Source organism: Entelurus aequoreus, linkage group LG12, assembly GCF_033978785.1.
Source record: "Entelurus aequoreus isolate RoL-2023_Sb linkage group LG12, RoL_Eaeq_v1.1, whole genome shotgun sequence".
In the NCBI taxonomy this organism is placed as follows: Eukaryota; Metazoa; Chordata; class Actinopteri; order Syngnathiformes; family Syngnathidae; genus Entelurus; species Entelurus aequoreus.
The window spans coordinates 7,358,324-7,385,423 of NC_084742.1; the positions used below are offsets into that span (position 1 = coordinate 7,358,324).

Below are 27,100 nucleotides of genomic sequence, written 5' to 3' on the forward strand. Positions count from 1 at the left end.
GGCAGCGGGTGATGATGGTCAGCTGCAGTTGCCACTACTACTACTTTGTTACCACGGCGTGTGGTTAGTGTCGTCAGAAGGCCGATGCATCGATGGCGTGACAGATGGGCTTTTGTGTGAAACACGAGCCGCTGGCAAACATGACCTCCAGCGTCACACGTCGAGCGGTGGGAGTTGTTCATGTCTGCTGAAAAAAAGAGAGAAAAAAAAGCATTGTTGTGTTGGGGGATGAGCCGTCCAGGCTTGGCTGCCGTTTAGCTGAAGCCTGTGGCTCGACTGTGCAGGTTAATGAAGGCTCCTTTTAAAGCTAATATTAGCGTGGAACGCGTCGTGGAGGGCAAGCAAAGAGGCACCAGAGAATATGTCATGTTTATGCATTTGAGCTGAATTAGCCGTTGGATGAGAGCTGCGTGTCCGGGGAGAGAGCCGCTTAGCAGGCCGCGTCGCCATTGCTTTGTACGGCTGGAGGCTAGCTGTGCTTTTCAACCAGCAACCCTGTTCACCTACAAAAGGTTTGTCATTTTCACTTTAATTACACACATTAACTCCATAACTCCACAAGTATTAGTATGAGAATATAATATATTGACTAACTTTTGTTTTGTCTTCGTATGAGAGCGGGTAAGCTATTCATGCTAGTTAGCCTACATGCTAACAATAATATTGGCTAACTTGGGAGTCGCTAATATTGCAGCAGTCGCTTCTTTGTGTTACTAATTTGAAGAGTGCACGCCTCCCACTGTAACTTTTTCTGTCATGTTTTACAGTAATGTGCATTTTTCTTCATATATTATCATAATAAAGTACAGATAATGCCCATGCTTGATTTAGAGAAGTCACCTACTCTGATGTTGCCAGGTGGCAAATAACAAATTACCATATTTTTCGGACTATAAGTCGCAGTTTTTTTCATAGTTTGGCCGGGGGTGCGACTTATACTCATATGTGGGACATTATTAACACATTACCGTAAAATATCAACTTATATTATTTAGCTCATTCACGTAAGACTAGACGTATAAGATTTCATCGGATTTAGCGATTAGGAGTGAGAGATTGTTTGGTAAACACTTATTCAGCCTGTTGTTCACTATTCTTTATTTAAATTGCCTTTCAAATGTCTATTCTTGGTGTTGGGTTTTATCAAATAAACTTCCCCCAAAAAATGCGACTTATACTCCAGTGCGACTTATATGTTTTTTTCCTTCTTTATTATGCATTTTTGGCCGGTGCGACTTATACTCCGGAGCAATTTATAGTCCGAAAAATACGGTAAACGATGCTCAGGACAATTTGTTACATTATGATCCCCTTAACAGCATTGTAGAAAAAGAATAGTGTCCCCATCTCAGTGGCATTTCCCACCTATCAATCAATCAAAGTTTATTTATATAGCCCTAAATCAGGAGTGTCTCAAAGGGCTGCACAAGCCACAACAACATCCTCGGCTCAGATCCCACACCCAGGCCTTCAGTGATGTCCGACTTCAATAATTACAACCCCTCAAAATACCATAATTGATGTCCCCACATGACCATTGCTGGAGAAATACTATACAGGATCACATTTACGCACTAACGGGCAATTAGATCACATCAACAGTGTACAAAATGGGTTATTTTCTGGCGCATTTAAACATCAATAAGCACGTATCAGCAATTGAAACATATCTTATGTGGTACTGTCAAAATTTTAATTTGCAAAAACCATATTAAACGTGAAAAAATAAAGAAATAAAATATTTGAACTTAGTCTGTAGCACCCATTCGAGCTTTCGGGGTTGGCTGACATGGTCTCTCAAGATGTAGTTTCTCTTTAAATATCCTTCTTGAAAATGGCCTTGCAAATATATGTGTTGTCTTGTCTAATCATAGAAGATGCAGATGAGGCGTGTTGGCTGAGTTCTTAAAGTTTACTCCACAAGGTGCTCATCAAAAACATCACACACCGGCATGGCTAAACGGGGCTACTGCACATGCTCTTCAGTACTGTGGCATGCTGGGTAATTTTCACTTTAATCGCACACATAAACTCCATAACTCCACAAGTATTAGTATAAGAATATGATGTATAGACTAGCTTTTGGTTTGTTTTAGTATGAGCACATGCTAGTTAGCTAATATTATTGTTAGCATCTAGGCTAACTTGGAAAGTCGCTAATGTTGCAGCAGTCGCTTCTTTGTGTTTAAAGAGTGGACGCCTCCCACTGTAACTTTTTCTGTCATGTTTTACAGAAATGTGCATTTTTCTTCATATATTATCATAAAGTACAGAGAATGCCCATGCTTGACTTAGAGAAGTCACCTACTCTGATGTTGCCAGGTGGCAAATAACAAATTATGCCAATTTTAGGAGAATCGTAGTACAGTACATATCCAATTAAACGATGCTCAGGACAGTTTGTTACATTATAATCCCCTTAACAGCATTGTAGGAAAAGAACAGTGTCCCCATCTCAGTGGCGTTTCCCACCTATCAATCGATCATCAATCAAAGTTTATTTATATAGCCCTAAATCAGGAGTGTCTCAAAGGGCTGCACAAGCCACAACGACATCCTCTGCTCAGATCCCACACCCAGGCCTTCAGTGATGTCCGACTTCAATAATTACAACCCCTCAGAATACCATAATTGATGTCCCCACATGACCGTTGCTGGAGAAATACTATACAGGAACACATTTACGCACTACCGTGCATTCAATCACATCAACAGTGTACAAAACTCAATCTTGAAAATTATGTGGTACATTACATGTGACATGCAAGTGTCAAAAATACAGCCAGAAGAGGTTGGTAGATGAAAATAAATCTAAAGGTAAAATATAATGTAGAAATGCACCCAATTGTAGGAAATGTAGTCTTGATTTAAAACATTTTTTTTTCCAGGGCTTGCGTGGCAGCACTTAGAAATGTTTCCCTTTTTTAATCCTGAAAGGGTGCTCACATGCATGATAAAGTGTTACTGGACATAGCCGGAGGGCGTGTGTGCTCGTGCTATGGACAGTGCAGGGGCTTCTCCGCTCGGAACATAGAAGCTGAGCGGAAAGCATTTAAAACGAGTAAGGATTAAAAAATGTAGGTCCAAAAGTTTAATATAAAGAAAGTACCTGGATCTTTATAGTTCCTCACAAACCTTTTGGACGTTTTTCTAGAATTTATTGTAGTTGGGCAATCGTGCATTTACCGAAATCAAAGTGAAACGTTCAGTTTTCCATCATAGATTTATTGAACACCAGGCTGGAGGAGTCGGATGTCTGAGATTTCTGAATTGTCATATTCCAATATCTGTGTCATTATTTTATGGACCGTATTTTTCGGACTATAAGTCGCAGTTTTTTTCATAGTTTGGCCGGGGGTGCGACTTATACTCAGGAGCGACTTATGTGTGAAATTATTAACACATTACCGTAAAATATCAAATAATATTATTTAGCTCATTCACGTAAGAGACTAGACGTATAAGATTTCATGGGATTTAGCGATTAGGAGTGACAGATTGTTTGGTAAACGTATAGCATGTTCTATATGTTATAGTTATTTGAATGACTCTTACCATAATATGTTACGTTAACATACCAGGCACGTTCTCAGTTGGTTATTTATGCGTCATATAACGTACACTTATTCAGTCTATTGTTCACTATTCTTTATTTATTTTAAATTGCCTTTCAAATGTCTATTGTTGGTGTTGGGTTTTATCAAAAAAATTTCCCCAAAAAATGCGACTTATACTCCAGTGCGACTTATATATGTTCTTTCCTTCTTTATTATGCATTTTCGGCCGGTGCAACTTATACTCCGGAGCGACTTATACTACGAAAAATACGGTATTCATTTATTCTACCTTACCGAACCATTGTCTTCTTTCACTTTGCTACTGCAACAACTTGCTAATCTGCGTTACTGTAAACTACTCAATTTACCGGATTTCATTGAAATGTAATCATCTTCTTTGCTACTTTCATAATATTTTTAAAACATTCTTTGTATTTATTGTTTAATTGTTTTCTTTTATTTATTTTATTACTACATATATTTAATTTTATTGTATGTATTTATTTAATGACATTTTATTTTATAAATAAATTTACATTTTATTTTATTAAACTTATTTTTTGTTATTTTAATATATTAAAAATTTTTTCATCTATCGTATTTTCCGCACCATAAGGCGCCCCGTGTTATTAGCCGCACGTTCAATGAACGGCATATTTCAAAACTTTGTTTACCTATTAGCCGCCCCGTGCTATTAGCCGCACCTACGCTACGCTAAAGGGAATGTCAACAAAACAGTCAGATAGGTCAGTCAAACTTTAATAATATATTACAAACCAGCGTTCTAACAACTCTGTTCACTCCCAAAATGTAATGTGCAAATGTGCAATCACAAAAATAGTAACACTCAAAATAGTGCAGAGCAATAGCAACATCAATAACTCAACGTTGCTCGAACGTTAGTGTCACACAACACACAAAATAAACATTTAAAGCTCACTTTCTGAAGTTATTCCTCATCCACAAATCCATCGAATTATTCTTCATCGGTGTGCTTCACTTGTTTTTTGACACCATCTGTGATGTGGACGCGCATGCAGTCGTAGATCAACAGGGACGTAGCTGCGTGAAAAAAGTCACCCGGTGTCTTCGCTCATCTTTTCTTCATCCCTCCATCCCTTCGAGTTAGCTTTTATGATGACGCCGGCTGGAAAGTTCTCTTTTGGCAAGGTCTTCTTTTTGAATATCACCGTGGGTGGAAGTTTCTAGCCGTTAGCATGGCAAGCTAGAACCCCGGTGAAGACGACTTCTCATTCCCTGTGGTGCGAATATTCACCGTACGTGTTCCCGTTGTATCCACAGTGCAGTTCACAGGAATATCAAAAGTCAGTGGAACCTTGTACGCGTGTCTCTTAGTAGGAGACATTTTGTGGTCTTTACAGAAACACACAAATGAAATGAAACGTAATATCCGCGCGCTTCTTCTTCTACGGGGGCGGGTGCGGTTGCTTACAGTAGAAGAAGAAGCACTTCCTCTTCTATGGGGCGGTTGCTTACCGTAGAAGAAGAAGCGCTTTTTCTTCTACGGGGAAAAAAGATGGCGGCTGTTTACCGTAGTTGCGAGACCTAAACTTTATGAAAATATATATTTATATTAATCCATATATAAGGCGCACCGGGTTATTAGCCGCACTGTCAGCTTTTGAGAAAAATTGTGGTTTTTAGGTACGGCTTATGGTGCGGAAAATACGGTAATTTATTTTTAAATTTTTAATTGTATTTTGTTTTATTTTAATTTTTATTAATTATAATCTAATTACATTTTATGAAGAAGGATGTGAGGTTCCTCTATAGAAAAAAAGATGAGCATAATAACTTTTGTTAATCTATGCACTGTGTTGTACTGCATTCTTGATGCTTGATAAAGCAAATTAAAAGAATAAAGACAATTCAAGTATAGTGATTTTTATTTTTGACGCATTCGCCCAGCCCTACCACCAAGTGTCTTTTTAAAAATATTTAGTTTGGATTAAAGTATCATGGACTCCAACAGGTGTGAACACGCTTTGAATTTGTCTTAATTCTCGGCAGAAACACGGCGCGACGGGATGAAGAAGAAAGCCCGCATCCACCGTGTCCCGGTGCCGCTGAGGCCGCCCTCGCCCATCAGGCCCTCGCCCAACAAGCAGATCCTGACTTACGCCCAGGCTCAACAAATGGTGGAGTTTGAACTTGACGGCCACTTCCACCGCCTCAGCATCTTCGACAAGCTCCACGTGGTCTCGGAGGATGACCCCGTGGTGCGGGAGATGACGGAGTGGGCCAACAACAAGGAGAACACGGAGAAACCGCAGCAGCAGGTTCTGTTGCGCTCGGTGCGGTTAAAAAACAACCGGGAGAAGAGGAACGCCGCACTGGGCATCACCCCTCATAAAGAAAGAGGCGGCGGACATCCGGCTTGTGTTAAACCCGCGCCGAAACTCCATGAGCCTAAGTTTCGGACTGTGGAGTATAACCTACCTGCGGTTCCCAAACGTCCTGCTTCTTATTATACTTTTGAAGAGAAAACGGAAGAAGAGCTGGATGAGGAGACGGAGTACGACATGGACGAGGAGGATTACGCCTGGCTGGATTTGGTCAACGACCAACGGCGAGGCGAAGGCGTCAGTCAGGTGTCTTTCAACGTCTTTGAGTTCTTGATCGACCGCTTTGAAAAAGAGCTGCACCTGGAGGGCTTGGATAAAGGCAGCGATAGGCAGGTTGCCGTCGACGAGGACGCCGTGTGCTGCATCTGCATGGACGGCGAGTGTCACAACAGCAACGCCATTCTTTTCTGCGACGCGTGCGACGTGGCCGTGCACCAGGAGTGTTACGGCGTGCCGTACATCCCCGAGGGCCAGTGGCTCTGTCGACACTGCCTGCAGTCGCCCGCGCAGCCCGCAGACTGCATCCTTTGCCCCAGTAAGGGCGGCGCCGTTAAAAAGACGGACGACGACCGGTGGGGCCACGTGGTCTGCGCCCTGTGGGTCCCCGAGGTGGGCTTCTCCAACACCACCTTCATCGAGCCCATCGACGGCGTGGCCCACATCCCGCCCGCCCGGTGGAAGCTCACCTGCTACCTGTGCAAAGAGAAAGGCGTGGGGGCGTGCATCCAGTGCCACAAGGCCAACTGCTACACGGCCTTCCACGTCAGCTGCGCGCAAAAAGCGGGCTTGTTCATGAAGATGGAGCCCGTTAAGGACCTGACCGAGTCGGGGGAGCCCACCTTCTCGGTGAAAAAGACGGCCTACTGCGGCGCTCACACTCCCAACGGCTGCGCCAGGAGGAAGCTGACCATCTATGACGAGGCCAAAGCCAAGAATGGAGTGTGTCGCAACGTGGAGAAGGGGAGAGAAAAGAAGAAGGATAGGAACCCTCAGCCTGATGCTGAAAGTGAAGAAGCAACCCCCGCTGCTGTGCCTTCTTTTCCTGCTCACAGGTATACAAACTAGTATATTTCACTCACACGTGCTAGTATTTGTCTAATAGTGGGTGCTTAATAATAGCGCTGTCACTTCAAAGATTCTTTGCCTTTTAAAGAGCAAATTGATGTACGCGTTGTTACGCTTCACCCAAAAATGTGCCTCGATTAAAGATGCTGTTTGCAACTTGCTCACAGTAACATTTTTCAAAGCAAACAGTATAACAAGAACATTTGTTTTAAACGCGTCTATATTTTTCATATTTACCAAGTTTGTGTAACAATACATTTTACAGTCCCGGATAAAATGATTGGTGTTTAATGGCGGTCACTCAGCCTGTCCCGCAGGGAGCGCGTGCACACAAGCAAAAACACTGGAAGAAAAGCAACATTCAACTTTCAGTCACGTTGTTGATATGATAGAATATACATTTATGACAGCTACCGCTAACTATTCAAATCGGTATCATTAGCTAACAACACCCAAAGCTAATGCGTGTGCATGTGTTATGTACGCACGTCATTACTACAATCTGTAAGAAAGCGGGATATAACATTGGGAAGTTGCCGCCATCTAGACATCTGTATAAATGTTGCAAACAGCCCCTTTAATCAAACGATAAATGGAAAAAAACCTGGATAACTTTGCTGGCGTATTTTTTTAGAGAAGGGGAAAATGATTGATTCTCCGATGCATCACGATTAGAACGTGGGCGATTCATGAATCAAACGTCGGTTATTTATGCATGTTAAATAAAGCAATGCAGATGGTTTTAAAATGTGGCATTAATGCTAATGTTCTCTCAACGTTATTGCTCGGTTTGGTTTTAACTAAGGAAGTACTATTTGCTAACATTATTTTAACGTTACGTGTTAGTTGGGTTAGCGCGGACATACGGAGGGGAGGACAAGCTATGCTAGCCACGTTGCTAAGCTAGCTTGATTGTGAAGTAGTGAAACAAGAAAAGAATAAACGCTTTGTACACTTCAACAGAAGGATAATCGGAACCAGCTATGAAGAGGAAATTAGCGAGTAGATTATTAATAAGTCTGGAGAGACAATAATGTCCATACAGTGTAGCCACACGACTGTCAGCCAAAACCAGAAATGACGCATTACTGCATAAGTCAGTAGCCAAAGGAGGAGTCTTGTAGACATTAATCTTATTAATAATTTAACATGAAACATTTAAAATATATACTGTATTTTCCATACTGTAGAGCGCACCCACTAAATTTTAGAAGAAAAAAAACATCTTTCCATATATTAGCCACATATATATATATATATATATACGTTGTAAAACTAGTTATTTACACTAAATGATTTTATAAATGTTTATTTACAAAAAAAGGCCTGTCAAACGGCAGTAAAACGGCTGATCAAACAAAACAGAAGTCACCGTCATGAACCCACTCGCTGCAGAAGCTACCTTTGCAATCAGCTAAACAGACTCTATAAGTCCTCAGTGACATTTTAGTGAATTAACGGAACTGGAATAATACAAAAAATGCCATTGTAAGTTAATAATACTAACAAAGACACTATTAAACGTGTTTGCATATTAGCTAATGCTAACAACGCTAGTTTCATTAAATTGCAATACTACTTACTGTACAAATATGCATGAAAACACTAACAGACATCACACATGGGACGGTTTAGTAAATAAAAATTGTTTTAGTTACATTGTAGAACTTACAAATGTTGCTTAGAGTGATGAATGAAGAATCCATACGAGTATAGCCGCTGTGGATGTAAAAGACGGAACATGACCTCTACTTCTGGTTGAAAGGTCAGTCTAAACAGAAGGGCTATGCAGCACCTGCAGTTAGCGAACTCGTCCAAAAGATGGCGCCGTAACACAAACGATAACACACCTATTCAGTGTATTTGCTTTGTTTTTTTCCCCAACTGTAGACCACAATGACTCAGCGAAGACAAATCCATAAATTAGCCGCACGTTTTATAAGCGGCATGGTTCAAATAGTTGAAAAAAAGTAGCGGCTTATAGTCCGGAATTTACGGTATTATACGATATTAACAATATACAATGTGATAATCCTAGATGTATGAATAATACATTCATATTCGAATCGTAGCCCGTGAATCATAATCGGTATTCCAATCGTGAGGTGCCCAAAGATTCCCACCTCTCGTGTGTTTTCTTCGTCGGTTGCTGCCAAACAGGGTGCGAGAGGTCAATTCAATAGCAGAATTAAATGAACGGATGTGAATTCTTCACCAGCTCACACATGCACGGACAGAGCCTGGCCAGTTGCTAGTGAGAAGCACCACAAAGTAATAAAAGTTAGTAGGAAAAAAAGATGATTGCGAAGCCAAATGTTTCTTTGTGGAAATGTTGAAAAAATATATCATTTATATAAACGAACGAGCCAGTATGCCAATTTTATTGGAAAAGTGATTGCAACAAAACCACTCTCAAAACTACACTTCAAATGTTCTTATTTAAGATAATTAAAAGTTCTTGACCTTCCATTTACAATTCATAATACAAAAGTGAACTAATGAGAAAAGTTTATTGGGATGGAAAGAGTTACTTGCGTTATTATTATGTATTATAATTACTTTACTGCTTAATTTGGTATCAAAATAATGCTGACAATATTATTGTTTATTGGCAGTCATTTGTGGGACAATATATCTTGCAGCAAAATGCGTTATCAGCCCATGCCTAATTACTAACACAGTAATTCTCTTCGTGTTTATGGCATAAAACCACAAACAAAACAAAACACCACGTGTATTTGGCACACCATTAAATCCAGGTTATACCGTATTTTTCGGAGCATAAGTCGCCCCGGAGTATAAGTCGCACCGGCCGAAAATGCATAATAAAGAAAGAAAAAAACATATATAAGTCGCATTTTTTGGGGAAATGTGTTTGAGAAAACCCAACAACAAGAATAGACATTTGAAAGGCAATTTAAAATAAATAAAGAATAGTGAACAACAGGCTGAATAAGTGTACGTTATATGACGCATAAATAACCAATTGAGAACGTGCCTGGTATGTTAACGTAACATATTGTGGTAAGAGTCATTCAAATAACTATAACATATAGAACATGCTATACGTTTACCAAACAATCTGTCACTCCTAATCGCTAAATCCCATGAAATCTTATACGTCTAGTCTCTTACGTGAATGAGCTAAATAATATTATTTGACATTTTACGGTAATGTGTTAATAATTTCACACATAAGTCGCTCCCGAGTATAAGTCGCACCCCGGCCAAACTGAAAAAAACTGACTTATAATCCGAAAAATACGGTGCCTACGGTGCTGCGGTGTATAATAATAATGTGCTTGAGGCAATGATTAATTTACTATCTATTAGCTTAACATTTTCACCCATATTCGCACACACCAACCAAAGGATGCGATACAACAGAATATCTCCATCGTTACTTCCAGTGTTCTCAAAAAGAAAAACTGCACCACACAAACTATGGTGTGATGTCAACACACTAATTTAACCTGTACATGCAAAACTGTTTATACTACCTCATACTCACAAGGCATGCTTTTGTACATGGGCATCATAGATACACAAGCGTCGGTTCTAAAGTGGTGCCCTGGCTTTGCCTCTGACTGTCAGATCATGAGGTGGCGGTTTATGTTTGAACTGCTTACCTTGCACAAACCTGTCCCTTTTTCTCTCTGGTTTCTGCATGTCTGCGCTAGGTTGCAAAGCATTCTGAACCAGGTGTCCATCCAGAAAAAGAAAGCGTTTGTGGAGCTGGTCCTCAATTACTGGACCCTTAAAAGGCAATCCCGGAACGGCCTGCCATTGATCCGTCGCCTCCAGACCAGCCTGCAATCCCAGAAGAATGCGCACCCGGTTTGTTCATCAGTCAGTCAATCATCTTCTTTTCTTTCCGGACGTGTAGTTGATAGGGCAGACCTGGACAGTCTTGTCAGATGTGCTCATTTCTTTTTTTCTCTCGGCAGAAGCAGAACGAGGAGGAAACGCTGGCGCTGAAGGAGCAGCTGAAGGCGTGGCACCGGCTCAGGCACGACCTGGAGAGAGCCCGACTGCTGCTGGAGCTCATTCGCAAGAGGGAGAAGCTGAAGAGGGAGGAGGTGATAAATATTAAGACAAGTCCTGCTGGATATGAAAGCCACCGAATGTGCTCATGTTGTTTTGCGCTGTGTTGTAGTTAAAGTTCCATGAGAGCCTTCTGGAGATGCAGCTCACTCCCTTTAGCATCTTGCTGAGGACCATCTTGGACCAGCTGCTGTCCAAAGACCAGGCTAGGATCTTCACTCAGCCAGTTGACATCAGTGAGGTGAATTTTCAGCTTTTGCTTAAACTCCACATGCCAAAATAAACATCGTCACAACTAGAGATCGACCAATTATCGGGGCCGATATCTGGTATTTTGAGGTATATTGGTATCGCCTTTTTTTACATATTTTTAATTATGTTTTTTTTACAACAGATCTATATTAACAAATGCAATATATACACCTACTAGGGGTGTGGGAAAAAATTGATTGGAATTCGAATCGCGATTCTCACGTTGTGCGATTCAGAATCGATTCTCATTTTTAAAAAATCGATTTTGATTTTATTTATTTATTTAAAAAACAATTATTATTTTTTTAAATTAATCAATCCAACAAAACAATACACAGCAATACCATAACAATGCAATCCAATTCCAAAACCAAACCCGACCCAACAACACTCAGAACTGCAATAAACAGAGCAATTGAGAGGAGACACAGAACAAACCAAAAGTAGTGAAACAAAAATGAATAATATCAACAACAGTATCAATATTAGTTACAATTTCAACATAGCAGTGATTAAAAATCCCTCATTGTCATTATCATTAGACATTCTCATACTTTCTGCAACAGCCAGCTGGAAACATATCTCAACTTTAAGCTACGTGAACGAGCCCATAATAGTTTTTATTTAAATGTTGGCAATATTTCAGTGTTCTGTACAAAAACCTTTCACTGTATTAAATCTATAAACTGCTATAAAATGTTATACAATTAAATGGGTGGAAGTATACGGCGAGTTATTGTGGAGTAGAGAACATTTGTTCAATTCCAGGCCATGAAAAAATTATACGTATATATTTTTTACGTCCATCCATCCATTTTTTACCGTTTGTCCCTCTCAGTGTAGCGGGGTCTGGAGCCTATCCCTGCTGCAGAAGGTAAGGTACATCCTGGACAAGTCGCAACCTCAATTGAATCAAACCCAGGGCCTTCTCAGTATGAGGCATGTTCACTAACCACTGCTCCACCGTGCTATTCATTTATTTATGTTTTTATTTTTATTTTTTTAATGCCAAATTTTTTCAATTTTCTCTAAAGATTTCCAATATGTTAAAATGTAAATGTTAATGCTCCTCTTAGACACACGTAATAAAGGTGTTTGTTAAATCCCTTCAGGTTTTGTGCTGCTAAATGAAACACAACATCAGCGTTGCAGGAAATATTATGTCGCTGCTGGTTGCTAATGTAAAAAACAAAAATAAGAATTTAAAGACTTATCCAGCCGTTTACTGACATATAATAGTCATGTTTCGCTAACTTTTACTGCAAATGAATATCGGCCTCAAATACAATTAACCATGACTATTAATAATCGATATTGGCCCTGAAAAAATCCACATTGCTCAATTTCCAGTCAGAAATAATTTACCGATGTCTTACTTTGTGTAGGTGCCTGACTACCTGGAGCACATCAAGCAGCCAATGGACTTGTCCACGATGCGTCAGCGCATCGACGCCCAGAACTACACCAACTTCGACCAGTTCGAGATGGACTTCAACCTCATTATTGACAACTGCATGAAATACAACGCCAAGGACACCTATTTCTACCGGGCGGCAGTTCGCTTTCGAGATCAAGGTGGGGCGGTGATCAGAAAGGCTCGACGCGACGCGGAAAAAATTGGCTTTGACGCAGAGAGCGGCATGCATCTTGTGGAGGTTCCGGAAATGAAGACGTCGATCTTTTCCTGGGTGGACGGTAGGCAGACTGTTGACCAGTGTTTTCCATACATGCGTTATTTATACCGCCACGGAACATACAAGACAGGCATCATAATTATTTTTCAAACACCTCATACTGACGCATATGCTCATCAACACTGTCTCAAAACTGGATCGGAATTTTTTGCTCTTGAAGGGAACAATCGCCTTGGATAATAGACAGACCACATTGGTCTGACCACAGTCTTTTTAACACAATCCAAAGACTGCCATACTGTCGAGGTGACTGTTTTTTCCTGTTTTATCCATAACACAAGATGGCGCAACCAAACTTGATAGTTGGTACTGTTACCTGATTGGCTGTTAGCATGTCACTCCCAGCGAACGGGACAAGCGGTAGAAAATGAATGGATGGAAACGTATCAGATCCACCGCTGTGGCAGCTATTACGCATCTCGTGAAAATCAAGGATTAGGCTATCAAAACAACGTCATAACTATGCTGGCATTTTAGGTGGCTGACAAGGTTTGATGTGTTGAAGCCCAATGTTTTTTTTTCATTCCTTGCGGAGTGTGTGCTGAACATTTGGTGCAAATAGCACAGGAAATGTCATCCTCTGTAAGATTGATGCCATATTTGTTTACACTGTGAGCTTAAAGGAAGTTTACGTCCTCTTACAAGGTAGGGTCGCTTGTTTTGCTCACCCTAATCCACCTACAGCACAGTACGGGTAATCTCTCGTCATTTAAGCATTTTTTATTTTATTCAATTGTCGGAGCAGGTTTTTTTATGTAATCAGATTTATTGGTGTGGTGTCCTAATGTCCAATATCGGTCCAATAATTATAATAAACAACCATTTACAGTAACAACTAAGGACAATTTAGTGTCCAATTAACCGTAACTCATGTTTTTTTGTCTGTGGGAGGAAGTAGAGAAACCCCACACAAGCAAGTGGGTAACATGCCAAGTCTAAGCACAGATATGAACCCGCGTTCTCCTGTCAAGCTAGAAAATACTAACCTGACTCTCGCCAGGTCCTTGTAGTTCGCTGAGCTCCACACAAGAATCTGGGCTCGAGGGCATTGCAAACTCCTTCAAGATAGCAAAAAATAATGAACCAATCAGGATCGCCGGGCGGGATTTCATAGATGTGATGTAGCGCCGAAGCGACTGTTTGATTAAAAACAATGGCGGCACGCAGCGAGGAGTCGTGTGCTGACATTGATTCTGCTATTGCAACTGTTTTGTCGAATCTATCGAATATTAATTGAATGATGAACAGAGAACATTTCGCTTTGTCGTTATCCAATATGTCGGCTGTTCTGTTTTGGATTTCCCAGGGTCACTCTCATCAGCGTCACGGGTTGATTTGGATGTGAGTGGTTGAAGTAGCACGTCATTCAAGATAATGGACAAGTGGTTTATCCAATCAATTATTTTTTTTACAAGGCAATGCCTTCTGAAATACATCTCCTATTGAGAAGTCCCAGATCCTTGTGTGGAGCTCAGAGAACTACAAGTTTCTGGCGAGAGTCAGGTTAAGAAAACACGAAACCAAACTGATCATCTACTGTCTTTTCCCCGCAGTGGATCGCCTCCTCAAACCAGCCAATCGCAGTCATTTACCCCTGAACACGCAGCTGCAGCAGCTCCTGGAGAAGTTTGACCTGACCTTCGCCATGAAGTCCAGCCCGTCGCGCAGCAAGCGAATCAAGCTGCTCAAGAAGACCATCAATGACGTGCGCAGCGAAATGAGCCTGAAGATGGTCCAACCATCCGCCCACCAACACCTCACGTCCTCTGTAGCTCCTTCCACGTCAACGTCGTCTGTATTCCAATCTGAAGGTTTGAAGAAAGAGAAGAAATGGACGCCAAATGGACATTTACCGGAAGATGAGGGTACGTATGGATATTGTAAGATGTTTTTTTACGACTGGGTGTTTGTTATGGCTGCATCTCAGAATCAGAATCAGAATCAACTTTATTGTCATTACGCAGGGTAACGAGATTGAGGCCATTCCATACAGTGCGATAAAACAAGTGTACACTCTATACAGAGGGTGAAATGAATATGTACATGAATATCTACATGAAACAGGGTGGTTGGTGGAATTGGTTATTGCACCGAAGAGAAGGCAGTTATGAGGGTCAATGGGGAAGTCTGTTCAGGGTGGTTATGGCCCTGGGGAAGAAGCTGTTTTTTAGCCTGTTCGTCTTAGTTTTAATGCACCTGTAGCGCTTCCCAGAGGGCATCTCTCCAGGTCACTGGCGTGTGTGTGCGAGTGACTGGGAAAAAAATCTCTGACCACTTGTTGGCTTGCAAGTGTAACTCTTGACTCAGACAATATTTTGCTCAGTGCGGTAGTTTTGTTACGCCGAGAAATTACATCATTGCAGGGGTGCGAATCTTTGGGCACCTAAGTATTTGATCCAATTCCTGGCGAGACTATTCGAAACCAGAATTGATTCTCGATTTTATACGATTCTCGTTTCAAACCGATTTTCGCAGTGTATTATTTGGTATAGTAATTATAATGGAACTTTTTAATACAGGTTAGAAAAGCTCCTTCTAGTTGCATCGAGATGGTGTAAAAACATCTTTTTAAAATGGATTCTTATAGTGTGTGTCTGCGTGCACGTGCATACAGACACACAACATATATACACATACATATAAACAGCTATCTCTATCACCCCTATTGATCTAGGGCCGTACTTATCAAGCTTCTTAGAATTACTCCTAAGAAGTCTGCTAAGAGTTGACTTAAGAGTAAATAAATTCTTCGCTGAAAGCTGAACTTAAAAGTTAGTTATCAAGCGTCTTACTCACACTTTCAGCGAAGTGTAGGACTGAATCTTAAGTGTCACACTCAGAGCTGAATTACGACATTACTATGTGCCGTAAACGGAATTTTAGGTGACGTAATTTCTGTGTCCATAGAAATGACCAAGCACGGAAGGGAATCTGTTGTCTAAGAATAAAGAAATATCTTGGAAATATTTAAGTGGACAATGGGAGTGTATATTTTGACAATAAACTACAAAATAATACAAAACAAACTAGTCCCCGCCCGCACTCACGCTTCCGCTCCCTCTCTTCTCTCGCCCACACACTCACTGACGTCACTCACCTCACGGCCACACACATACGCTACTGTCATAACATTTTCTTTCCAATTCATTAATTAGGCAACTAATTTGAAACTGGTGTGGGTGGCTCTATATATACTAGCCCACTGCAGCCACATGCAGAAATCAACAAGGAATCGAAAAGTATTAAATCTGTGACAAAAATAATACCCGCTCTGTCTAAACGATACCGTTTGATCAGCTGCTCGTCATCAAACAAATCCAGGACATCGTTCCGCTCCCTGAACGTTCGCGCACGTCTCTCTCGCCTCAGTGCCATCCCCTGCTGGCAACTCCTAACCACTTAAGACACCTCTGAAGGTCTCTTAAATATGGAGGAGAGTAGGAGTGATTCTTAGACTTAAGAACGTTGATAAAAAGCTTTTATTCTTAAGTTTGAGAGTAGGACTAAATTTCGCAAATTCTCAGGACTTAAGTGTAAAATGGCACTCTAAGAAGCTTGATAAGTACGGCCCCTGCTGTTTTTGTGCCATTTCCTCCAGCAGACAAGTCTCTCCCACCGAAACTCGAGCCTTCGGACGCCATCCCTCCTCTCATCCACTCGGACACGGACCCGGGGCCCCCCACCCTCAAACCGATAGACGCCGCCCCGGAGCGTGACGACGGATACAACTGGGAAATACCCGACCTCCCTCGTTCCTCGTCGCCACCGCGCCTCAACGGCCATTCACACAACGGCCATTCACACAACAGCCTCCAAAACGCCTTATTCGATGGCGACGTGAGCGTAGTGGCCACGTCCACCCTCGCCGAGCCGACGGGCACCGTGAGCCAAGAGACTGCCGTAGTCTTCTGCAAAGCGAAAGGCGATGACGGCGCAGAGAAAAAAGAGAGTGAGGAGGAGGTGCGCAACGGCGCCACGCAGCTGGGTACCAAATCCTTCCTGTCCGTGGTCATTCCGAGACTGGAGACGTTACTTCACACCAAGAAGAGGAAGCAGAGAGACAGTGAGGGTGAAGATGAAGAGGAGGGCAAGTCTTCAGTCAAAAAACTTGATATGGGTATGGCGGCTCATTCAATTCAATGCATTGCACCCCCTCGTGGCTGTGGACGAGAATGACAATGTACAATTTGTGTTGGCTCAGGCCTGTCGAGAGGTTTCCTGGGGATAGAAAAAGAGAAAGTGGTCGAGCAGCCCAGCAGAGCAAGCCGACCCTCGGAGCCGCGAAGACGCTGTGCCTCCGAGTCCTCCATCTCCTCGTGCAACAGCCTACCCAGAGGCCCCAGGTATGGTATAGACCGACCGCTAGGGCTGGACGATTATGGCATCTAATATTGAAACTACGAGTAATAACATAATTATTCATTATTTTAAAAACATGAGTATTCATTCCACCACCAAAACTCAACTTTAAATATGATTTAGAAAAACAACGGGATATAAAATAGTAACAAATAAATAAGTACAAAAAATCATAAGAGTAACGTCTATAAATTTAAATAGCAATATGAACAAATAAAATTCAGTGTTTCCGTTTAACAATTTTTGATTTCCTTTTTTTACCTTTATGTGCTTTTTGTGTCATATTTTTTTCTTTATAAAATGTCCATTAATTAAATGCAGAAATTTGCACTTTCATATATACATTTTTGGAGCGGTGGCGGTTAGGGAAGATCAATACACTATGCAGAGCCGCTGCACTAGTTGTTTTTAATAAAGTAAAAGTCACTAAAAGTCTCTAGACCAGGGATGTCAAACATGCGGCCCGCGAACAGGCTCAATGCGGCCCGCGAGACGAGTTTGCTAAGTGTGAAATTAAGCGGCATTTTTAAATTAAAGAAACTGCTGTTCTAAATGTGTCCACTGGATGTCGCAATAGTAATTCTGTTAGGCAAGCAAATAGTTTGTACCGGGGTGAGCAAGTATGCCAAGCAAGAGGTACACATTAAAGCTGGGCTGCGACTCCTCCCCCTCGACCCTAGTAAAACAAACAGGAGTAAAATAAACAATTGGTATTTCCACTTAAAATGATGCATGAGACACTGCACATTAATATAGTTCTGTGAAAATGAATGTCTTCTGTGCAAATTTATAGAAAGTGAACTGTGCGATTTACTACAATACTGTTAGTCTTTTACGTTTTATTGTTGGTTTGTTTGTTTGATACATGGAAGGCAGGGAGTAAGTCAACTGTCTTGAATAGTTTCGACCTTAGTTTGTATGGTTTGTTGAGTTAGCACAGGATTAATATGTAGCAATAACAAATGAGGTAGCTGAAAAATATTTTTTATTTATGCTTTATGTAGTTTATTGTTCAATCCTAGATGGGCTGTGACTTAAAGTTTAATTGCTTTGTATATACACTGAGATTAAGTCTATGTTCATTGTGTTCTTAATGGTGTTTTTGAAACCGCTACGATTTTTCCTCAGAAGTTTTCAACTAACTTGAAGTGTTTTGTCAAGAGGATAATTTGTGATATGTACATTTTCAGAATGTGCTTGTTCCATTTTGGGCCGAAGTAAAACAAAGAAAACAATCTGAAGTTGTCTTAGATGTATTTTTAAGTTATCATGCCATGATTTTACCTGTCCGGCCCCTGAGCTAAAATGAGTTAGACACCCCTGCTCTAGACACTTGCAGGAATTTAAAATGTCCAAGTTTTTTAACATTGATTTCCGCGTCAAAATATCACTTCTGTGTTTTATAATGAAACATTGTGGCGTGTAAGGATGGGAGTCAAAGGAGGAGTGTCAAAGGATGTAGCTAACGTCGTTTTCTTATCAGCAATCGACCAGTAACTAAACATCCGTGGCTTATCAGTGCAACACAAAACACCGAAGATGCGTCCCGTAAAACCAGCCCGACCGGAACTCTAACCATAACAAATGTTCCATGGGTGAATAGTGTAAACTCATTACAATATAAAAACATAGGATCGAAACAAAATTTGTTGAACACTCGCCTCAGCTGCAGGTACTCGATGTTCCTCTTGCCTAAATGCCGCACTGAATTGTAGGACAGGGAGATGAAACAAGTTCACTAGTTAGCATCATCTAGTTAAAGTTAAAGTACCAATGATTGTCACACACACACTAGGTGTGGTGAAATTTGTCCGCAGCATTTGACCCATCCCCTTGTTCACCCCATGGGAGGTGAGGGGAGCAGTGAGCAGCAGCAGTGGCCGCGCACGGGAATCATTTTGGTGATTTAACCCCCAATTCCAAGCTTTTGATGCTGAGTGCCAAGCAGGGAGGTAATGGGCTCCATTTTTATAGTCTTTGGTATGACTCGGCCGGGGTTTGAACTCACGACCTACCGATCTCAGGGCGGACACTCTAACCACTAGGCCTCTGAGCACTAGCTAGCTTACTTGTCGCCTGTGTTTGCTCTCCGAGCCACAACGTTGACGGCTTTCTGCGTTGCTGCTTATCATATTTGGATTATTATAATCCCAACACTGTTAGTTCCGAACCAGTTGTAGTTCTAGATCTTTTATTGGTAGCCAGCGAGAAAATATATTTTTGACATCACTGTGTAAACAGAGGTCACAACACCGGAAGATGGCATTGTCACCGTTTTATGAGTTCTTTACATGCATTTTACTGTATATAATTTTACATGACATTTTCAATTATAATAATGTTAGTAAAACCTAAAATGTCTGTGGTACATTAAATTGGACATGTAAATGTCAAAAAGCCAAACAAAAGAGGTTGGTAGAGGAGAATAAATATTAAGGTAAAATATAGTGTAGAAATGCACCCAATTGCAGGATGTCGTTGTGGCTTGTGCAGCCCTTTGAGACACTTATATAGGGCTATATAAGTAAACATTGATTGATTGATTGAAATGTATTCTTGATGTTCAAAATTTGGCAGCACTTTGTGTAGATAGAAATGTTCCTCCTTTTTTCCTCAAAGGCTCACATGCCTGCACTTTAAATTTTCTCAACAAAATTCATTGTACAATAAGCAGTAACAATTGAAATATAGAGCAAAATATGTAATGTAAACATAAATGTCACTACCAATTAACACAGATTTTTTTATTTATTTATGTACACATTTTTGGAGCCCTTATAAAGAAAATCACATCGTCATAACAAATTATGCAAAGTATAGGATGACGTCATGGGACCACGCCCACACCGCCACAGGTGTCTTGGCAATCGAGGGGTAACCCTGATATGGTCGTAATTTTTTGTTGCGTGGTTATTGATTAGGCATACTGGCGCTGTGTCAAATAAAAAGTAGTAACCATGGTGATATTCCAAACTTCTAGCAGAAGTCTTTTCCTCACTCATTTGCTTCTCATCCGTTTCACCGTTGCAAGTTCAGGGATTTGCATGCTCGTTGCGCGGCCCATTTAAAATTTGTTTCAGTTATTTTTTAATGATTGTGAGAAGCCAAAATCAAAACTCGTGATGAAAATTGGATTAATTGTCCAGCTCTACCAGCCGTGCGTCACCTTTTCTCGTGTAACCACCTCAACTTTCTCGTCTCCAGCACCATCCTCAGTCTTCCCAAGTGCGGCAAGGGGAAACCCGCCATGGTGCGCAGAAACACAGTGGATGATAAGAGTGAATTAATTGCCTGCATAGAAAATGGGAATTTTGCCAAAGCTGCACGGATTGCTGCAGGTATGTAAATATACTGTGTGTCGACACATAAGTGTAGTGGTTTTGTTGTGCGTGGTCCCAGATGTCTGCAGGTTGTCGAAGAAAATAAAGCAAAACTGACCATTTGTAAGGTGTATTTCATTGAAATGTCACGGTTAAATGCATTACAAAGTGCAGACACCTGCTGTTTGGGAAATTCACAGTAGCTCCCTGCCAAGTTCTTGCGGCGGTCTCTGCAACTCCTCCTGTCGCCATGGCATCCCACAAGCCAACATCTGGACCCTCTAAAATTCATATTTGGCTGATTAAATGAACAAGAACATGGCTCGTAAAGTGCAATATCTGTCTGTTCCATGTGGACGTCCCACCCTCCTGCTTGTGATGCTCCTGTGGTTGATTTAAACCCACCTGTATCCTTGTTCGGTGTCCCCCCCCGCTTCTGTAGAGGTTGGCAACAGCAATATTTGGATGCCCGCTAGTGCTGCAACTGTTGCACTGGAACCCCTAAAGCTAGTTTGGGCCAAATGTAGCGGATACCCCTCCTACCCTGCCTTGGTGAGTGTTTTCGTAGCTCTGAAAACTTTTAAGTCCGTGTGGCTTGCGGATGAAGCAAATAAAGATGTACTGTTCAATTTTTGTCCGCTAGGTGGCAGCATTTAACCGCTTGCTATTTAATTGCATGCAAAGACAAAAAAAACAAAAAAAAAAAACAAGGGCAAAGTGTACACTTTGAGAGTGGATGTAATGACAAGTCCATTTAATGCGTACGCCTGTTTAGATCGTCGACCCCCACATGCCGCGCGTGGGCTGCCAGCACAACGGGGTGTCCATCCCCATGCCCCCCATGGACGTGCTCCGCATCGGAGAACAAATGCAGTACAAATCGGACGACAAACTCTACCTCGTGCTTTTCTTCGACAACAAACGCAGCTGGTGAGTTCCTTTTATTATTTTTTTTTACTGTTGGACATTATTAATAGGTTGTATGTGAGGAGGAATATTGTATTGACTAGGGATGTCCGATAATGGCTTTTTGCCGATATCCGATATTCCGATATTGTCCAACTCTTTAATTACCGATACCGATATCAACCGATATATGCAGTCGTGGAATTAACACATTATTATGCTTAATTTGGACAACCATGTATGGTGAAGATAAGGTACTTTTTTTTAAAAATTATAAAATAAGATAACTAAATTAAAAACATTTTCTTGAATAAAAAATAAAGTAAAACAATATAAAAACAGTTACATAGAAACTAGTAATTAATGAAAATGAGTAACATTAACTGTTAAAGGTTAGTACTATTAGTGTACCAGCAGCACGCACAATCATGTGTGCTTACGGACTGTATCCCTTGCAGACTGTATTGATATATATTGATATATAATGTAGGAACCAGAATATTAATAACAGAAAGAAACAACCCTTTTGTGTGAATGAGGAGGGAGGTTTTTTGGGTTGGTGCATTAATTGTAAGTGTATCTTGTGTTTTTTATGTTGATTTAATTAAAAAAAACAAAACAAAACAAACAAAAAAAAACGATGCCGATAATAAAAAAACCGATACCGATAATTTCCGATATTACATTTTAACGCATTTATCGGCCGATAATATCGGCAGGCCGATATTATCGGACATCCTTAGTATTGACCCAAATACACTGTAAGACAATAAGCCATCTTTCTGATACTTTTTGGGGGGAATGTCTTTAGAATATAATAGAAAGTACTTATTGATCCCTTGGGGAAATTCAGCACCACAGTTCGCTCACAATAGACAATAATAATAAATAATATATATAATATATTATATATATAATATATGAATAATATAAATATATTCTACATTTAAGTGCAGTCAAGGAACATGTGCATTATACAGTCTGATGGCTGTCGATATGAAGGACCTCCTGTGTCGTTCCGTGTTGCATTTTGGGAGTCTGAGCCTTCCACTGAACGTGCTCATTCTCTCCGCAAGGTCCGAGTGTAGTGGGTGGGAGGTGTTGTCCATAATGGCTAGGAGTTTTGATAGACTTCTCCTCTTTGACACCACCGCCAGTGTCTAGCTCCACTCCCACCACGTTACTGGCCTTCTCTACCAACTTGTCCAGTCTGTTTGCGTCCCTCGCTCTCAGCCCGCGGCGTACAAGATGGCGCCCGCCACCACCGACTCGTAGAACATCTTCAACATCTTTGTACAGACGTTGAAGGATCCTAGCCTCCTGAGGAAGTAGAGGCTGCTCTGTCCCTTCTTGTAGATTGCCTCAGCGTGTTTTGACCCATTCAGCTTTTTGTCGATGTGTACACCGAGGTATTTATAATCCTCAACCATGTCCACATCAACCCCCCTGATGGAAACAGGGGTCGCCAGAGTACTCCTCCTCCTTCCCAGGTCCACAACCAGCTCCTTGGTCTTCATCACATTGAGCTGGAGGTGGTTCTTTCCACACCATGTGACAAAGTCCTCCACCAGAGCCCTGTATTCCTCATCATCACCATCCTCAATACACCCCACTATCGCAGAGTCATCAGAAAACTTCTGAAGGTGGCAGGACTCTTGAGTGATAGTGGAAATCTTTAAAACAACAACCAGGTGTCAGACTCACTTGTGATATTTTATTAGCTGTTCAACACCTGTCTGACTCTGCTTCTTTCTTAGTAGCCACAAAAAAATACAATAGGTGGTGTAACGTATGCCTATCAGTCTTTCAATGTGGAAAAGCGGTCATGTAAAACCCAATTTTTTAATTTTTTTTTCCATTTTTTTTTTATCTACAAAAATCACACAGAATGTTAATCCAATAAAATGAAATAGAGCAACCCCTATTCCAGCCCAATCCCAGCTTTTCAATACTCAGGATAGACATTCACAAAGCAAGCGAGAAGACGTTTAAGTACAATACTAAATACAGTGGAACCTCGATTTACGAACGGTTTTCTTTATTTTCATGACTATTTACATTGTAGATTGTCACTGAAGCCATCAGAACTATGAATGAACACGTGGAGTCAGTGTTTCCCATAAACTGCCAAGATACCAGTGGCGGTGGGGGCGTGGCTACGGGCGTGGCTATGGGCGTGGTCAACATGACATCGAATCATTTGCATAATTTACTACAATGATATGATTTTCTCTAAAAAGGCTCAAAAAATGTATACTTACTAATTAATAACAGTTTTGTTTTAAACGTCCATCCATCCATCCATTTTACAATATAATTACAACACTTTATGTACATATATATATACAGATTTGAACAATTCACTGAAATATATTTATTAATTGTGGTTCTTACAAAAAATATATCTTATAAAATATAAAAGCTAAAATGTCTCTTAAAGCTCTGCCCCTTTAATTAGTGCATACTAAATAATTTAACTTTAGCCTACTACTACAACCATATTATTTACCAGCAACATAAAGTGAAACAGAGGCAGAGGTGTCCTGCCACAGTCAGTAACAAATAAACAGAAAACAGTAGTGGTCAAATACAAATAAGGCAACAAGAGAAGTATCCTACACTTCTCTTTTGTAAAGTAAATCTGAACAGCCTATATGGGCATCTACATCAACTATATGAGAAGCTGGACAGGACAAAAAAAATAAAAACATTTTTTTTATTTTTATTTTTTTTAAAATTTGTGGCGGACGTAATTCTTTCGTGGCGGGCCGCCACAAATAAATGAATGTGTGGGAAACACTGGGAGTTAAGTACAATACTAAATACAGTAGAACCTTGATTTACGAACGGTTTTCTTTATTTTCATGACTATTTACATTGTAGATTGTCACTGAAGGCATCAGAACTATGAATGAACACATGTGGAGTTATGTACTTAACGAAAAAAGGTGAAATAACTGAAAACATGTTTTATATTCTAGTTTCTTCCAAATAGCCACCCTTTGCTCTGATTACTGCTTTGCACACTCTTGGCATTCTCTCGATGAGCTTCAAGGGGTAGTCACCCGAAATGGTTTTCACTTCACAGGTGTGCCTTATCAGGGTTGATTTTTGGAATTTCTTGTTTTATCAATGGGGTTGTGACCATCAGTTGTATTGTGAATGTGAAGGTGTGTCCAAATTTTTGGCCTGTACTGTATATATTTGTATATTGATTGATTGATTGGGACTTTTATTAGTAGGTTGCACAGTGAAGTACATATTCCGTACAATTGACCACTAAATGGTAACACCCGAATAAGTTTTTCAACTTGTTTAAGTCGGGGTCCACTTAAATTGATTCATGGTACAGATATATACTATCAGATATATACATATATATATATATATATATATATATATATATATATATATATATATATATATATATATATATATATATATATATATATATATATATATATATATATATATATATATATATATATATATATATATATATATATATATATATATATATATATATATATATATATATATATATGTATATATATATATATATATATGTATATATATATATATATGTGTATATATATATATATGTATATATATATATATATATATGTATATATATATATATATATATATGTATATGTGTGAGTGAGTGAGTGAGTGAGTGAGTGAGTGAGTGAGTGAGTGAGTGAGTGAGTGAGTGACAGACGGGAAGAAAAGCGCTGCCTTGCTTGAGAAGTCGTTTGGCGCCACTTTCATGTGTAAATATCCAGACCATAAATACAAGACTTGCCGAGGGGGAAAACAACATCTAATATTTGGGTCAATGTGGTCTTCCTGCTAAATTCTTGTGACAACTTCCCCTCCCCCCTCAGGCAGTGGCTTCCCAGGTCCAAGATGGTCCCCCTGGGGCATGGACAAGACCATCGACAAGATCAAAATGATGGAAGGCCGCTCGTCCAGCATTCGCAAGGCGGTCCAGGTGGCTTTCAGCCGCGCCATGAACCACCTGAGCATCGTGCAGGACGAGCCCGTCAGCGACCTCAGCGACTTCGACTGACGAAAGCCCGCACTTCTCCCGTGCCTCTCCCGCGCCTATGTTTACTCCTCCTCGCCACATTCCCACTCGTACGCACTCCCAAACGTGCCGAAGCTGCTTGAAGGAATGCCCCGCCTCGGCCTGTCACTGTGTTGAAGAGACCGTGTCCACTGTCCACGCCACCATGTCCTCCATCTCAAGACCAAATCATGTATCTCTGTATGACAATGGACATGTGGACCTTTTGTATTCCAACTGTACATATGTACAGTCACGCCACACTAACTTATTTTTAGTGTCCTTTTGTATTTATACTTTTTCATGCAATTGTGGCGCTAAGTAAGGCGTGAGTGATGAGGGAAAAAAAGCCTTGAAGACGAGGCCTGACCATGTGAAAGTTTTAAATTATTGCCCTTTATAATCGAGCGCTTTCGTTTGGTATTAATCCTTTTTTTCTATGAAATAGTTTTAGTCTATTTTTGTTGCTATATAGTATATTTATATGTTTTGAATACACCGTGATCCAGTATGTTTGAAGTCCGATTATGTGGATAACCAAACCAAAACATTTGCTACCCAGATAGTTTTTTTTTCAGCGTGAGAATATTCTCTTATGTGACTTGTTTATTTTTGCCATAGTTGCAGGGCTGCACTAACTTATTTGAAAGCATTGTTTTCACCTTATGTACTCGAGGAACAATTGTGGTAAAGTGGCACATTTTGTGACAGATACTTATGATTTTCTAACTTTTTTTTTGTAGCTGTAGAAATTAAATCTGGCATTTTTTTTTTGTCTGGGTAGCAGTTAGGGTGATTTCATTTTGTACTGTCATTTTTATCAAGTCACATGAAAGAGCAAAGAAAATAAATACAAATATGACTGACTACTTTTTCTCACATAAGTTGAAGAGCATTCATTTTATGAATTTGTTTAATTAATCATGAGTACTTCAGAGGCTCTGTGGGAAGCGTTTTGAAGTTATCCAAAGAAGTTTTGACAAAGTGTTGAGCTATACACATTTTTAATGGGCTGCATTTGTTAGTAATAAAGATGTATTTCCAACGACTCATTTCGCACTTAAAATTAAATATAAAATTGAGTCCAAATAAAAAGCTAAGTGTTGCAGATATTCATAGTTTTTACATAATTTTTCAAGATATTTGGTTGTGATTTTGCAGTTTTAATTGGTGGATGATAATCCTAATCAAAATATTTTGCAAATTAAATATTTAACAATATATAAAGACAATGTAACAATATCAAAACAATACGACACTTTGCTTAAGTCAATCGTGTTAAAACTGCCCTTAGTTTATAAAAAATTTAAAATAATTAAAAAAAAAAAAATATATATATATATATATATATATATATATATATATATATATATATATATATATATATATAGTTAATGTTTTGATTATTTTTTTAACATTTTATTTTTTTGACATTTGGATCGTTACGCCCCACGGATGTCACGTGACA

The 27,100-nt window shown here is 40.1% G+C and overlaps 1 protein-coding gene across 1 annotated transcript; it reads left to right on the forward strand.

Annotated features, from left to right (window-relative positions):
• On the forward strand, nt 1-26,567 carry brd1a (bromodomain containing 1a). The gene is given in 14 exon segments (XM_062064574.1): nt 1-512; nt 5,589-6,975; nt 10,669-10,825; nt 10,936-11,067; nt 11,145-11,273; nt 12,670-12,979; nt 14,532-14,843; nt 16,577-17,095; nt 17,180-17,321; nt 20,542-20,675; nt 21,100-21,209; nt 21,433-21,587; nt 25,451-25,484; nt 25,486-26,567. Coding segments are annotated over 13 exon segments (3,654 nt in total). The 5' UTR covers nt 1-512; nt 5,589-5,605; the 3' UTR covers nt 25,636-26,567.
• Nucleotides 26,568-27,100: the final 533 nt, after the last annotated feature.